The sequence below is a fragment of the Hyaena hyaena genome, unplaced genomic scaffold (genome assembly GCF_003009895.1).
Source record: "Hyaena hyaena isolate Hyena2069 unplaced genomic scaffold, ASM300989v1 scaffold_531, whole genome shotgun sequence".
NCBI classification, from domain to species: Eukaryota; Metazoa; Chordata; class Mammalia; order Carnivora; family Hyaenidae; genus Hyaena; species Hyaena hyaena.
The window spans coordinates 756971-771806 of NW_024081164.1; the positions used below are offsets into that span (position 1 = coordinate 756971).

A 14836-nucleotide genomic window follows, 5' to 3' on the forward strand; every position below is an offset into this window, starting at 1 on the left:
GTCTGCCGGCTTCCTGCCTTCATACCCTCCCCGCCCGCCCGAGCCCATACCTGCCATGATGTTCTCCACCACAGAGACGAAGTAGGCAGGCTTGCTGAAGGTGGGCGGGTTGTCGTTCTCATCCTGGAAGGAAAACAGATAGGTTGGAGGAGACGGGGAGGCCTTCAGGGCTTGCTCCGTGGTCTAAGGGGAGGCTGGGCGTGGCTGGCACTGAAGGGCTTTTGCCTTGACGTATAGCCAGAGCCAGGGGTATGTCATGAAGGGGCCAGGTGCCAGGTGAGCCCCCGCTGGGCTATAGTTCAGGGACAGAGGCCAGGCCTTGGGGAGACAGGTAAAGGTGAGGAAGATGGAGAATGAAGGAAGCAGGAAGTAGCAGATTCCCTGCTCTCCCATTGGTCCCTCAGGGCAGCTCCAAGCTTACTCCTGTTCTCCATGTGGAGGGTGCCCGCTCGAAACTTCCACCCCAGCCACGCCAGGATGACAGTGGAAGGTTCCAGGACCCTCCCCGCCCCCAGAAATGAAGAGAGCAAGGAGCGCTCCAGCCCCAAAGATGCTCAAGTGTGCAGTGGCCGGCAGGTGGGGGCAGGTGCCTCCCCAGAGCCTGAATTCCAGACCCCTCTGCTCACAAGAACAGTTTGCCCCCTGAGCACACCCTGGCCCGGAGCCCAACTCCTCCATTTCTCGAGCAGTCCAGCATCTGGCCCAGCGTTCACCAGCAAGCAGGTCAGAGGGCCAGTGGTCAGGGCCGGCATGGGCTGAGGGGCCGCACGGCCATGGCCTCTGCCTCCTCTGTCTACCTCTTCCACAGCCAGCAGGGACTTCCTGACCCTTAAATACTCTGGTCCTCACCCAGGGCTTTTTGTAATCACTCAATGCGAATTTCTTCCTGTTTGCCTCTTCCTGTTGCCTCTTGGAGGAAGCCCCGCTAACCCACCTGACTCAGCCTTCTCCCCTTTCTCTGGGAACCCTGGGTGGGGGTACTGGGGCGGTGGCTCTGGGGAGTCTCTAGGCTGCAGTGTTCAAGGCACATGCCCAAGGGCCTCAATCCCCAAGGACATGGGAGCTCTTTGAGGGCGTCACTTAGAGTCACTTAGAGCTGAGCTGCAATGGAAGAGAGAGAGAGGCACCACAGCGGCTGTCTACCCCTTGGGACTTTGGGGAACCCCATCCTGCCAGACTGTGGGTGCCCAGAAAGCAATGTTGCTCTTCCCCTTCCCCAGCCTGTCCCCAGGCCCCGCCGCTTCAGAGGACCCATGGAGTGAGGACTCCCCTGACGTCCAGTGCCCCAACAGCATGCCCAGGCATCCCTCTGGTGCAAGCGCGGGTGCCCCCTATATGGATAGATCTAAGCCTTCTGCTTGGCTGTGCAAGAGGGCGTTGAGAATGTCAGCGGCAGAGCATGAGGCAGAAACTTATTAGCGGTGATATTTCCTCGGATCCTGGCACTGCATTCGCTATTAGTTCTAATTCAGCGACTCCCTCTACAAAAGCTTATTGTCCCCTAATGGGAAATCTACAAACCGAGTTTGACTTCTTTATTAAAAACCAACAAGCAGTGGGTGAAAAGGAATCACCTGGCCCCTCTCGCCCGCCCCCTTTTCCTTCAGGAGCCCTGTTGCCCTGATCTGCCTCTCCCCACCCCCAACCTGGGCAGTGAGTGCTGCCATGAGCTACTTATCTTCGCTGGGGATTTTTTTTCCCCCTCAGTTGAGAGAAAATCCCTTTGGTGGATGGAGGCGGCAGCTTAGCCAAGTGACAGCTACTTAAAAATCACCCACATGCAAAATCAACCCAAAGGCGGTGACCTTTTTAAGTGTGGTCCTTAGACATAAGTGACTCTATCATCCCAAAGCTCTGCCTAGAGAGAGGATGTTCACTCATGGCCAAGATGGCACCCATCTTTGTTGCCAGAACCCCCCCCCCCCCCCCCGCTGCCAGGGGCAGGGCACACTTGGAAGGAAAGTGCAGGGCCCTTGCTGACCTGCATAACAGCTCTGAGGGGATTTGAAAATGACCCCTCCTACTGGGCTCAGGGAGCTCCAGGCCAAGTGGATTCCTGCTCCCACCCGCCCCTGCACCCGGGGACCCTGCTGTCTGGTCTCAGGGCGGGAGGCCACGCTTTGATTCCCAGGGAATGAAAGTTTAGTTTGGTCCCTTGGCCGCCCTCTTCCTGCTTGCCCTGGCTCCACCGGAGAAACTGACGCAAAAGGAGAAAGAGGCCCCTTCAGGGCTCCTCAACCACTTCACAGGTTAGGAAGCTGGGGGTTGGGGTAGTCCCTGGGTTTTAAGATCGCATCGGGGCAGAGCTTGGAAGGCCTTGCTCCTCAAAGTGTTGGTGCCCTGGCCGGAAGCATCAACACTGCCCGGAGCCTGTTAGGCATGCAGAACCTCAGCCCATCCTTAGACTCACTAAATAAGAATTTGCATTTTAAGAAGAGCTCCAGGAAATTTACACGAACCTAGGGGAGTACCTGTCTCAATCACACGCAGAGGGCTTCAGGGAAGAATGTGAATTCAGGAGTCAGGTCAGGATTAAAATCCCAGCTTACCAGGACTGCAAGCAAATTCAAACGCCACTTACTAGCCAGAAAGTGAGGAAAGCACTGGTGATCTGGGACCTGCTCTATGCCCCTCCTGAGCCTCAGTTGCCTCATCTGTCAAGTGGGATTAAGAGAGATTGTGTAATATGAAAGCACCTGACATTTGACTGGAGCTTAAGAAGTTTTCATTTCCATTTGGCCAATTCTGCCTGCCCATCCCTGGAGAACCACCTCAACTTACTTCTCTAGACCTCCCCTATTCTCACCCTCTGCCTCATCCGCCTCTCCCAAACCTAGAGGGGTTTTTCTCTGGCTGGCTGAGTTCTCTGGAATTCCCATTTGTACCAGAGATAGCGTGTGCATGGATGCTGCCAATGGGATGCACGTCTGTCTTACCAGCTGTGACAACAGTCAACATTATAGGTGCCAAGTGCCACCTGCAAGACCTCATTTAATCCTCATGACAAGGTCATGAGGCAGTACCATGATTATCCATCCCTATTTTGGAGATGAAGAAACTGAGGCTCAGAGAGCGTTAAGGACCCCAGGTCACATAGCTAGAGGGTGGTAGAGCCCGGTTTCAAAACCATACACCTCCACAGCTATGTGCCTCCCTCCATCCACAGTGCCCCCTTGAGGGGGGAACCAGTTTCGCAGGCACATGTGCAGACCTGGTACTGCAACTTGCACGCATGGGGGGCGTGGGGGAGGGGAGGGGAGGGAAGTCATTGCTTGCCTGAGCGGAGAATACCAGCTGGTTGGAAATGATGGGTGAGTCGGTCAAGGGTTAGGAGTGTGACCAGGACTGGGGGTGGGAGGTTGGGGCTGTGTTTAATCAAGACTGGGAAACGAGGGTCAGGGTCACATGGGTTAGAATACCAAGACGTTGCGATTGGAAGAGAATGCATTCTGGTTCTTTGGCACCCACCCTCTGCTCAATACTTCAAAGGGGGGGTGCTGCGCTGCAGGTTAAAGGCAAGCAGTGAGTGTTTAGGCTTCTGGGAATCTCTTTTCCAGCCTTGCCCTCCTCTACCCTCCCCCACCTCCTTGGGGGGCTTCCTGCCACTCCCTGAATTAGCACCTCAGACTCTGCCCTTCTCTTTGCTGGCTCTGCACAGCCTAACCCTCTGATGCCACCCCAGAATCCTGCTCCCGCATGCCCACCTGCAGGGCTCCCTGCAAGGCCTCACCCTGACCTCATCACTGTCAGCCCATCCTATGCACCAAGCAAGTAGGGGTCCCTGCGCAGACAAGGACCTTCCCGCTCAGGAGCTGGACCCGGAGTCCCCTGTATAGGGTGGAGAGGACAAGGCTTCAGAAAGCTGGGTGTGGGGCAGCGCCAGAGGCTATTGGTGAAGCCGGCTGGGCCAGGAAGGTCATCTAGCACGCCTGCTCTGGAAGAGATTTTCGCGAGCGGATGTCAGATCGCAGCGTATCTCCTAACCTGACAATCTGATCTAATCCTCCTGGAGCTGGTAATGCACTAACTCTTCCGTCAACACGCGTTCACCCTCTCCTGCAGGCAGCAGTCTTTATGAGATTGGGGGGGGGCGCATGCTTGCGCAGTCACTGTGAGGAGGTCTCTGGTGGGGAAAGGCCCACTGGTGCCCCGTCAGACCAGGATCTGCATCCCTGGGATCGCCGGGGGAGCAGCACGGGGCAAATGAACCAGAGTGGAGATGGATTCAGTGACTGATAATTTCAGACATGGAAAAGCACTAACGTGTGCTTGATATTCATGTCAGACAAGCTGTGGTTTGGTTTCAGGCCCTTTTAGATCTTCAGAGGAGCAGAAAGAGGAAAGAAAAAAGGAAGAGGAGGACATGCATAAAGAGAGAGGCAGAAAGAGAGATGACCTTCCAGTAATTCCCTTGAACCTCACAAAGTATGGCTCTAAATGAGGGAATCCCACGACACTTCCTCCTGCTTGAGCTCCAGCTCTTTCCCCAGCGGGTGCCCTGGGCCCCCTAATGGAGTTAGAGCCTGATGGTCAGGCTCATCTTGCATCCCAGGGCCTGGGCCTTCCTGGCTGAGCAAGGACACAGCCTGACAGAGGTTTCCTGGGGGCAGCCTCCGGGGCGGTCTGCTGGGCGATTCCCAGTGCTGTGGGGACAGCCGAGAATGTGGGGGCATGGTCGGACACCACTGGGTTCAGGCAGGGCCCCCACCACTTTAGGAAGCACTCACCACCCCTCACCCTGAAAGGGCACGATGGGCACCCCTGGGTACTTACAAACACCTCGATGGTGACAGGGACAGTGCTGTTCAGAGGGGGGTTGCCAGCGTCCTTGGCCATGACTGTCAGATAAATCAGCCCGTTGGGGATCTGTTCATAATCCAGAGGACGGCTTACGCTGATCACTGAAATGACAGGAACAGGGTCCCAGGCCCTCTCTAAGCAGGTTTTTTAAAACGTTTTAAAGTTTATTCATTTTGAGAGAGACAGAGAGAGTGAGTGTTGAAGGGGCAGAGAGAGAGGGAGAGAGAATCTCAAGCAGTTTCGGCACTGTCAGTGTGGAGCCTGAGAAGCAGACTTTAGAGGCTCATCCAGCCAGGGGTCCCCTGCGGCAGGAAGGATGTACTTGGCACAGACTGGCCAGCCCTGCCTCATTTCCCCCTCCTTCCCCTGAACTCCTGGAGACCCATGGTCTTGAATTAGGTTTACTGACTGCCTGATAGATGCGAGGCACAGTGCTGAGCACACTTGGTGTGGACTATTTTGGTGGTGATGTAAGCACTGCTTTACAGATGAGGAAACCCAGCTCAGAGAGGTTCGGTAACTTGCCCAATGTCACACAGCTAGCAACTTGACAGAGGCAGGACTTGAGCCTAGGTTTGTCTGACTTCAGAGCCCAGGCTCTTCCCCATGGGGTGCGATTGGCTGCTTATCTGTCTGTCTGTCTCACCTACTTATCTGGCACGCTCCATGAGTCTGGGGGCTGCTCAGAGGACAGCATCATGCCTCAGTCTCACTAGTTTGGTTTCTTACCACTTGGCCGTCCAAATAAGCACAGGGTTCATCCACTTACTGCCCAGACTCAGGGCTAGTGGGGGTGATGCCAACAGTGGGGTGCAGACCCTCCATCTCCTATGGCCCTGCCTTCCCTCCCGTGGCCTTTCTCCTCTCTTCTTCCCTCTTTCATCTTCACCCTTTACCCTGTGGGCTCTCCGTGCCTGTCCAGCAGCCTGCTCTGGGCACTGCTTACACTCCTGGGGGGTTATTCAGGGCACGGGGTTCTAGACTTTTCTCTCAGTAGATCTCTGCTTGAAGGTGGTAAAGACACCCCTCCACCCAAAGAGGCAGGCAGAGTGGAAAGGCAGGATTTGAGGTAGCTGAGATGCCCCCCCTCCAATGCCATCTCCCCCCTCCCCACTTCCATCTGGGGAGGGAAGGCACATTGGCTCAGGCGTGGGGGTTGCTGGTGGTCTGCAAAGGCCTGACAACAATATGAAGTCACCACTTTCCATGTGGAAGATGGGAGCAAAATCATTGCCTTAGTAATATAAAGCCTAAGGGGAAGGTCAAGAAGAGGCTGCGGTGTGCAAGCGGCAGACAGATGGAACTTAAACGGGGGACATGGATTTTATAGGGACCCTCAGGCTGCAGCACCTGGGGCCAGGACTACAGTTTCTGCGGCCACACTTCTCTGACCCGACTGTGGGGCACACAAGGGGTTAGTGCTGGGACTGAGTTACCCAAAGCACATCCAGTCTGCCTTGGGGGCACCTAACTCCTCTTCAAGCATCTGGGAAGCTTCCTACAGGAGGGAATGCCCGCATGAGCCCTTAAAACCAGCCAGAGGTTATGCACTTAATGGGCGAAGGGAAGCAGAGCAAAGAGACAGAGAGGAAGGGTTTCCTGGCAGAAGGAACAGAGTCTGCAAAGACACAGAGGTGGCCACTGAGGGGAGAGAGTGGCAAGGGGTTCAAAGAGGCTGGGTTTTGCTGTGGACAGAGAGGCACTGAAAGAAGAAGGTGCACAGGCAACTAGAAGCCAGATCACACGAGTCTGCTTGCACACCTTTGCCTCATGACCTTGGGCAAGTCACTCCCTGTTCTCGGGACCTCTGGTGCCCCTCATCTGCAAAACAAGGTGGGCTCATGACTTTGGAGCCCGAGGCTGCTGCTGCTATTCTCTGCCTGGCTTATAGGCACCAGTGGGGCAGGCAGGGCAAGGTCCAGAGTATGGGACTGTGCCTGAACCCAGCAGGGAGTGGCCACGGCCCGGCGGCAGCTGAAACACGCCCAAAGGATCAGAGGAGGGCTGACAAGCCTCTGTGGACCTGCCCAGGCAGGCTTGGCAAGAAGCAGGGGCCCTGCAGACTGCGGTAACATCAGACTCTGGGCTGACCATGGCCTTCAACCCACAGAAGGATGTAACTGATCAGAGACCCAGACCCTGATCCTATAGGAGGGTGGTCCCTGGCTTGTCGCTCCAGCCGATGGGCTATGGGACAGCCTTCTGGGTCATCCAGGGTGTCAGGGTGTCTGGCCAACCCCATCCCGAGCAAGGCGTGAGTGTGCAGCCTTTCTCTGGCCTGCAGGCCCTCTTCCCCGGCTGGGCCCTCGGTCCCACTGCACACCTACCTCCATAGCCCTCATACACGCTGATGTCGAAGTAGCTGCCAAAGGCGGAGGCATTGACGATGCTGTAGGTGATCTGGTTGTTGGGAGGTGAGTCTTCATCTGTTGCCTGGAAGAGTGCAGACAGGGCACGTGAGCCCTCAGGGGCCAGGGCTGGAAGAGGGCGGGCCCCCCTGGGTCCCCTGCTTTGGGGGATCCAGGCCTTCCTTAGTGGGAGGCTGGCTCCCATGTTGGGGAGGGTGGAGCCAGTGTGGGAATCTAGAAGGTCAGCTGGAGACCTAGGGAATAGGGAAGGCCGGGGCTTATGGAGAGGCTCACCACCATGCCTGGCGTGACCATCTCCTAGACCCTCCAGTCTCACTAGAACAGCCCACCCACAGAGGCCCTCCCTGACCTCTGGACCAGGCAGGCCCTGTGCTGTGCCCGCAACTGGTCCCTCCACACCTATGGCATCTTACTCAGTTTCTGCCGGCCTCACCCGCACGGTCCGCTCCATGACAGCAGAAACATTACATTTCCTTTTTAATGTTTATTTATTTTTGAAAGAGAGGCAGAGCACGAGCAGGGGTGGAGCAGAGAGAGAAGGAGACACAGAATCCGAAGCAGGCTCTGGGCTCTGAGCTGTCAGCACAGAGCCTGACGTGGGGCTCGAACTCATTGAGAATGTTGAGATTATGACCTGAATCGAAGTCTGATGCTGAACTGACTGAGCCCCCCTTGCACCCCAGAAACCTTCCATTTCTTGACTGCTGCCGCATACCTACAGTCCGGCACACAGTGGGTATCACTGCATATGGCACAAATGCAAGGTGGAGGGAGAATGCACTGGGATGGGGTCAGACAGATCCTTCTTTCCCTTGACTGTTGTCTGGGGCGACTGTATTTATTAATTAGCTTCTTTTCAGATGCCTCTGATCCCAGAGGCCCCCAAGGGCGTCCCACCAGCCTGGGTGTGAGCTGCGTGGGAGGATGGGCATGGTGGGTGGGGCCTGCCTTCTATGCACCCCCCACCCCGTGCCGGCCCTGCTCCCCGCCCTCACCCTGCCTGCTTCAGAGACCCGTTGTAAATGGAGGCTCTGGGTCCTCCGGGTGGGCACAGTGGGGAAGGGGAGTGAGGACAGTCAGAAGTCTCTGGTCAGAGTTATGATGTGTGGGGGACCCACTGTGGGAGGACATTGGGGGTGGGGGTTCCTGAGTTCCGGACCTGACTTTACTACTCCTCTACCTCTGGGGACTGCGTCTCCCCTCCCGTGTCCCCGTCTGTGAAGTGGGTGGTGCCCCACGGTCTCTGGTTCTGTCCAGCTGCAACAGTTCCTGACTCCACGCAGCCACCGAGGGGCCTAGATGGGGGTCCTTTGTGAGATCCTGCTTGCCACTTATCAAGGGAGATGGGGAGGACATCCCTTTGGGGAAGGGCGACCTGAAATTTAAGTGGACACCGACCCTTGGCCCACTCGGTTACCAGGGACAGGAGGGAATGCCCAGAGGCCTGACCGATCTGGGCTGAATTCTTTGTGGATGGCAGGTTGGCGGCTCTGTGATGAGGGCACAGAGGGACGGAGGGAGGAGGGCTGGGCCGCAGGAGGCCGTGGCCTCTCTCTTACCCGGAGCCGCACCAGCTGTGTGACGGAAGGCTCGTTCTCTCTCAGGGCCCCCACGTAGGCGTCCTTCTGGAAGGTGGGCACGTTGTCGTTGACGTCCAACACGTTGATCCTGACCCGGCCTGTGGTCTCCTCACCACCCCCATCCCGGGCGATGACGGTCAAGGTGAAGCGCTGGATGAGCTCATAGTCCAGTCTGGCGATCAGCATGATGAGTCCTGTGTCCTTGTCCAGGGAGAACCTAGGTCAGATAGGACAGAGGCAGAGAAAGGGACCCTGGTGTAAAGCAGCTTGTAGGTAAGGCCTGTATTTACCAGCCTGTCCTTGCCTGAGGTGATAAGCAGAGATGAATGAAGTCAGATATCTGCTCTAAATAAGAAAAGCCCCGTTATTTCTCATGCAGAGTGGGGTGGGAGGTGGTGGGCAGGGATCAGGACCACACTCTGTGTGTGTGTGTGTGTGTGTGTGTGCGCGCGCGCGCGCACACACACACACACAAGAGTCAGCTGTGGAACCGGAAGGAGCAGGTTAATTTCATCAAAGAGGAAACTGAGGCAGAAGGACCTTCCTCCTGATGTGAGCAGGAATGTCTGCCTAGTGCAGATATTTAGATGCCGTAGAACTGTGATGGTCAGAGATTCTGCCATTTCAGATGGTTTTGCGCCAGAATGTCTTAAATGTGTGGCGAAGTATCCAGCTGGGGGTGGGGGAAGGGGTGTTGGTCATCTCTTGGGGAATACCCCTGGCCTTCTGCTCAAGGGATGAGGCTTGTGCAAGAGCCCGGGGAGGAGCAAGGTCCAGCAAGACCATCCCTCTACCTGCCTCCTCTCAACATCCCCTCAGGAGCCTCCCTTGAGCTGTCAATTGGCATCTGTATGCCCAGACCTGGGCCACAGCTGCCAGCCAGCGAGCCCAGAAGGTCCCGGCTCCAAGCCCAGGAAAGGAGATGGGAAGAGATCAGGAAATCCAAGGTGATCAGGACAGGGCCCCTGAGGGTGCCCTGAGGGACAAGGGTGCCCTGTACACTTCTCTTGCTGCTAGTTCCTTCCTCCCATTTTGAGGCTCTGTCCCAAGTGGCAGAGAACGGCCAGATGCCCCTAACGGTCACTGTCTCTTCCTGCTCATTCACAAAGATAGTTAGGACCAGTAATCCAAGCTGACGGCCACTGTCTTACTCCTGTGGAACCTCTAGATGCAATGGACACTCCATTTTTAGAAGCAGACCTGCTCTCGGACTTCAACTTGGCTTTTGATCACATTAAAAATGAGAGGGCTTCCCTTTCAGCTCAACTGCAGACGTAGGAAAGAGAGGCCCAGAACCATGGAGGGTGACAGGGCAGGGCTGGCACAGGTCTGGTGGGGAGGGAAGCCACCCTAATGTTTGAAGGCACGTGGAGAGCCCCTTCCTGCTGGAGGCTGGGCGGCCTGGGGACGAAGACCACATGCAGAGGCCTGGCCCTCGAGCTCACCAGCTGTGTGACTTTGGGCAAGGGACTCAGCCTCTCTGCATTTCCTCATCTGTAAAGTGAGGATGATATAGTGCCCAGTGCTGAGTTCCTCTGGTGCTTGTGGGGGTTACATCAGACAATGCGTGTAAAGTCCTGGGCAGAGAGCCGGACACACGGTCTGGGCTCCTAAGTGCCAGCTGCTGCTACGGCCATTGCTTGCTGTGTCGTTGTGAATGTTTCAAAGCTTCTCCGTTCCCAAAGCTCAAGGCTGTCTTTTGAATGTCAGAGACTGTGCCTCAAGAGAGATTAGAGGACTTGATGAGACTGTGCCACAGCCAGGGCCAAACCAGCAGCGGTGCCCGTGGGTTCTGACTCCTGGCTCAGTGCTCTAGCCATGGGGCCACGGCTCCCTCCCTGGGCACGGAGAAGTCTCCTGGACCTCGTGAGTAGCAGAGGGGCTACTGAGTGAGTCCTGAGGGGCCGGGGCTGGGTCTCACCGGTCAGGGTCATCGCTGAAGAAGTAGTTGACTTCCCCGAAGGTGCCCACGTCGTTGTCTGTTGCCTGCAAAGGTGAGAACAGGAATTCGTTACCGCCAGACCCAGCGGACCGCATGATCTCACCAGGAAATGTCCACAGCAAACCCACGGTCTGCCCACACAACTCCTCTGGCTGCATCTTCTAGAGGTGTGCTATTCAGTACGTTGCCACCAGTCACCAACGGCTAGTGACATTGATGCTGGAAAGCAGGGTTCTGGGGGAGGAGCAAGTGGTCTGAGCAGGAGCTGCCTGTGCTGCCATGGCCACAGGCACTGGGCTGGGAGAGGCCCTTGACCACAGTGGGGGCCCATCAGAATCCTTCTCCAGGATTCTTCTTGCTATTGCTGGGGCTGAAAGCTCCCTTCCAGGAACAACGTGGACTAGCAGCTGCTGGACATATAGGGGCAATGAAGGTGCCCCCAGAGGAGAGCTAGGAGGACAGAGGCGGAAACTTACAGGTTCTAGAGTCCTGACCCCGACATCCCTTCCACCTTCAGTTTGGTTTGTGAGTCCAACCAGACCTCTTTCACGTGGTCTAGTCCAACTCGCCCTCTGCCACTTGCCATCGGAAGAGACCGGAGGGAGAGAAGCCTGCCTTATGCTGATGACAGTGGTAAAGACGGTGACCACTCCCAGCCTGTCCTGACGTCACACCTTGTCCATCTTCAAAGACCGCCCATGTTTATTAGGACCTCATTTTATCTTCACAACTGTCCCACATGATGAGGAAGACAGAGGTTTCTACCCATTTCACAGAGCACAAAACTGAGGCCCAGTCCCCAGCAAGGTCCTGTGGGTTCCTGTCACCCTTCTAGGTCACACACAGGTGAAAAGAAAGTGGGCAGAATCAGGGACCCCTACTCCCAGCCTGGGGTTCCTTTCTTTAGGCCACCTCCCCGGGGCCCCTCTCCATCTCTCCCGTTCTCTAGGATGGCAGCACTTCTAGCAGAGATTTTTGTGGCTGGGACTTCTGGCTCCTGCATTGTCCCTGGCTTGGTTACTGTCCACGGTATAGGTTAAAATGACACCAGTCATTCGTTCATTCACTCATTCCTTAGTAAGCATTCACCATGTGCCGGGCACTGTGACTCTGCTTGGAGTCATTCAGGCCACTCACTGCCCTGAAGCTGGGCAGTCTGCCACCTGCCGCCAGATGCCAGGAGGAAACGCCCTGGGCTGACCCTGGGGGCATATGCTTTACTCTCAGGGCCATGACTGGATAGAATTTCCACTAATAAAAACTTTTGTTTCAATACTTTTATTTTTTGGCTTCACTGAAGTATAATCGACAAATAAAATGGCAATATATTTGACGTGTACAACATGATGATTTGATTTACATGTACGTTGTAAAAGGATGCCCCCACTGAGTTAATTAACATATCCGTCACCTCACTTATATACCTTTTAAAAACTTTTTCAGCAAGAACACTAAAGCTGTGCTCTCTTGGCACATTTCAATTCTACGCTGCAGCCTTATAAACTATAATCACCATGTTGTCATACATGAGATTCTTGGACCTCATTCATCTTTATAGCTGAAACTTTGAACCCTCTTACCAACCTCTATTGCCCCCACCCTCAAAATCTTTGTACTAAGTATTTTTTGAGGGTCTTTTCAAGTTCCTACATTCTCGGGGCACCTCAGTGACTCAGTTGGTTAAGCGTCTGACTCTTGAGCTCAGGTTATGATCTCACGGTTTGTGGGTTCGAGCCCTCCATCAGGCTCCGTGCTGAAAGTGTGGAGCCTGCCTGGGGTTCTCTCTCTGCCCCCCATTCTCTCTGTCCCTCCTCTGTTTACTCACTCTCTTTCTCAAAAAATAAATATACCTTAAAAAATATAAAGTTTCTAGATTCTGTGAAATCTATTAAATTCCATGTTCTTTGTGATAAAGCTGAATTTCTGAGAAAAATTTGTGTTTAGTATACTTATCTCAGGAAGGCAGATAAGTCAATAGTGTATTTCTATACCGAATGATTCAAATGAAAAAATGTTTGTACCCAAAGGGTTCAGGTCTCAGTTACCCCAAAAAACTTGATTCTACAGAACGAAGCCATTTCTGGGACTGTGCGGAGGCTGCTTTTACAGGACTACCTCTTGTGCCCAAATTCTCATTCAATGTCCCCACCACTTGCATTCTAGCAAACTGTGTAGACTTGCACTGCGCCAGGCTCCAAGGACACCACAGCTTCTTAGGGATGCAGGTCGGATAGGTGACCAGGAAGATGTTGAGCGATGTAACCCACCCTCCTACACAGGGCTGATTCCCTGACAGACCCTCCCCCTTGTCACATATTTTTACAGACAAGGACATTTACAGCTAAGGAAACTGAGGCACAGAGAAAGTAAAGAGCTCACCCAAAGCTGCACAGGGATTTGAACCCAATGCAGTACTGCCATGCCCTTGGTCTCTGTGTGTTACTGCTTCTAAACCAAGAGGAGAGTTTGTTCTCAGAAGAACCTGCACCTGGTGAATCCAGGGGCAAGGAGACAAAGCTCCTTAGAATTAGCCCACCTTTCTCCTCCCCACCCAGGGGCCAGAAGAGAAGGGGGGGTGAGGGGCCCCTAAGTCCCCTTTCATTTCACTAACTGGTCAACTATGCAGTTACGCCCCCAGCAGTTTGGTCTGGGGGAGAACGGACTAGATGCATCAAGCCCTTGGTGAGGGGTCAGTGCGGTGGAGAGACCCCGGTTCTAGGTCAGGGTCAACAGCCCAGGTCACCGTATGACCGAACATCACCCCCCTCAGGCCTCAGCATCCTCATATGTCAAAGGAAAGAGTTTGTGGGAACAATACAGGCAGAGCTGCATCTCCCGGACTCACCTCTCAGCACGGACAGTGCCTGGCATAGAGCGGGTGCTTCATAAATGCTTGGAAATGAATGGACAATTTCTAGTAAGAAGGGGGAGGGAAACGGGGGGGGGGGAGGAGAGATGGAACAAAGCCAAGGAGGAGAGCGGATTCAAAGAGGGAGGGAGCAAAAACGGCCGAGAGAAGGGGACAGGGACCAGAGAGGGCAGCTAGGAGGTTTGGAGGAGATCAGGAGGAAAGGGAGGGCTGGGCCATGCAGAAAGTAAGGGGCCCAATCAAACCATGGGAGGGGCTCCTGGCCCTGGGGACAAAGCCCTTCATATCTGGGTGCACTAAGGAACTGCACTCAGACTGTCAGGGCAGGAAGGACCCCTGAGGTCCCCTTGTCCAGGCTCCTTCACCCTGGGGCCCAGGGAAATTAGAGAACAAGATGGGACAGTCCTCTCTCCCCAGGCAGATGCTGGCCTCCAACCTCCCACCCCAAATCCCCATTTCCTCCCCCGGGAGACTGGGCACAGCCATGGCTACCACAGTGACCCCTCTCCCCCGAGGCCTCTCGCTGCCCAAACCGCTGATGCTGACCAGGGAAGATTTGTGAGTCCTTTAGTGCCACTGTCTAATGACCGTATGAAATATGCATGCCTGGTGAAGAAGAGAGGGAGAACTTTCATTTTTCAAACGCACAAAGCAGAATAAGGAGATGAAAAGCTGCCTCTGTGCCCCTTCCAGGGTGGGGGCAGCTGGCACCCCCTGGGGGCCTCGCGGTGCACTGGGGCCAGGGCCAGCTGTGGGGCAGGGGCGTGGGTGGGACAGGGGCAAGGGCTCTGTGCCTGGGTGGAGGCAGCCAATCCGATCGCTCAGTGGGCCTGCTGAAGGCCCTCCTGGGTTCCCGGTGTCCTCAGGGGACACGCGCCGGTGGGGGACACACGGTGCCATCAGGCCTTTGCTGCCGGCTCGAGTCCCATCACGGAGCCAGGCTAGACCATGTGCAGCTCTGTGCAGACTGGTGCAGCCCACCCGCTCCCTTTGCCTGGACCGCTTCCTTCCTCTCCTGCCTGGCTCATCCACCTCTGTCCTCTGTCTCCCCAAGGCTGGGTTAGGACTCCACCCTCCGGGACACACTGGAAGCACCTCCCATCAGGCTGCCGCTCCCTGAGAACATGGTGGGGTCACGCGGCTGGGACAGGGGGGCTCAGGATCTCTGTCACCTATAGCAACATCTGCCTCCACACCTCCACAACATGCATTCACACACACATGCTTCATTCTGGCCGCAGCCCTAGGAGCTAGGTATGACCCCTGCTCCCTGCTT

General features: G+C 55.4%; 1 protein-coding gene across 1 annotated transcript in view; it reads right to left on the reverse strand.

Moving 5' to 3' along the window:
- Positions 1-14836, reverse strand: part of LOC120247574 (cadherin-23-like) — a 318028-nt gene that overhangs the window by 22270 nt on the left and 280922 nt on the right. The window contains exons 15-19 of the mRNA XM_039255551.1: positions 10671-10735; positions 8729-8966; positions 7128-7233; positions 4774-4901; positions 51-123 (exon numbers count right to left, since the gene is read on the reverse strand). Coding sequence (XP_039111482.1) covers positions 51-123; positions 4774-4901; positions 7128-7233; positions 8729-8966; positions 10671-10735 — 610 coding nt within the window. The remainder of the gene's footprint in view (positions 1-50; positions 124-4773; positions 4902-7127; positions 7234-8728; positions 8967-10670; positions 10736-14836) is intronic.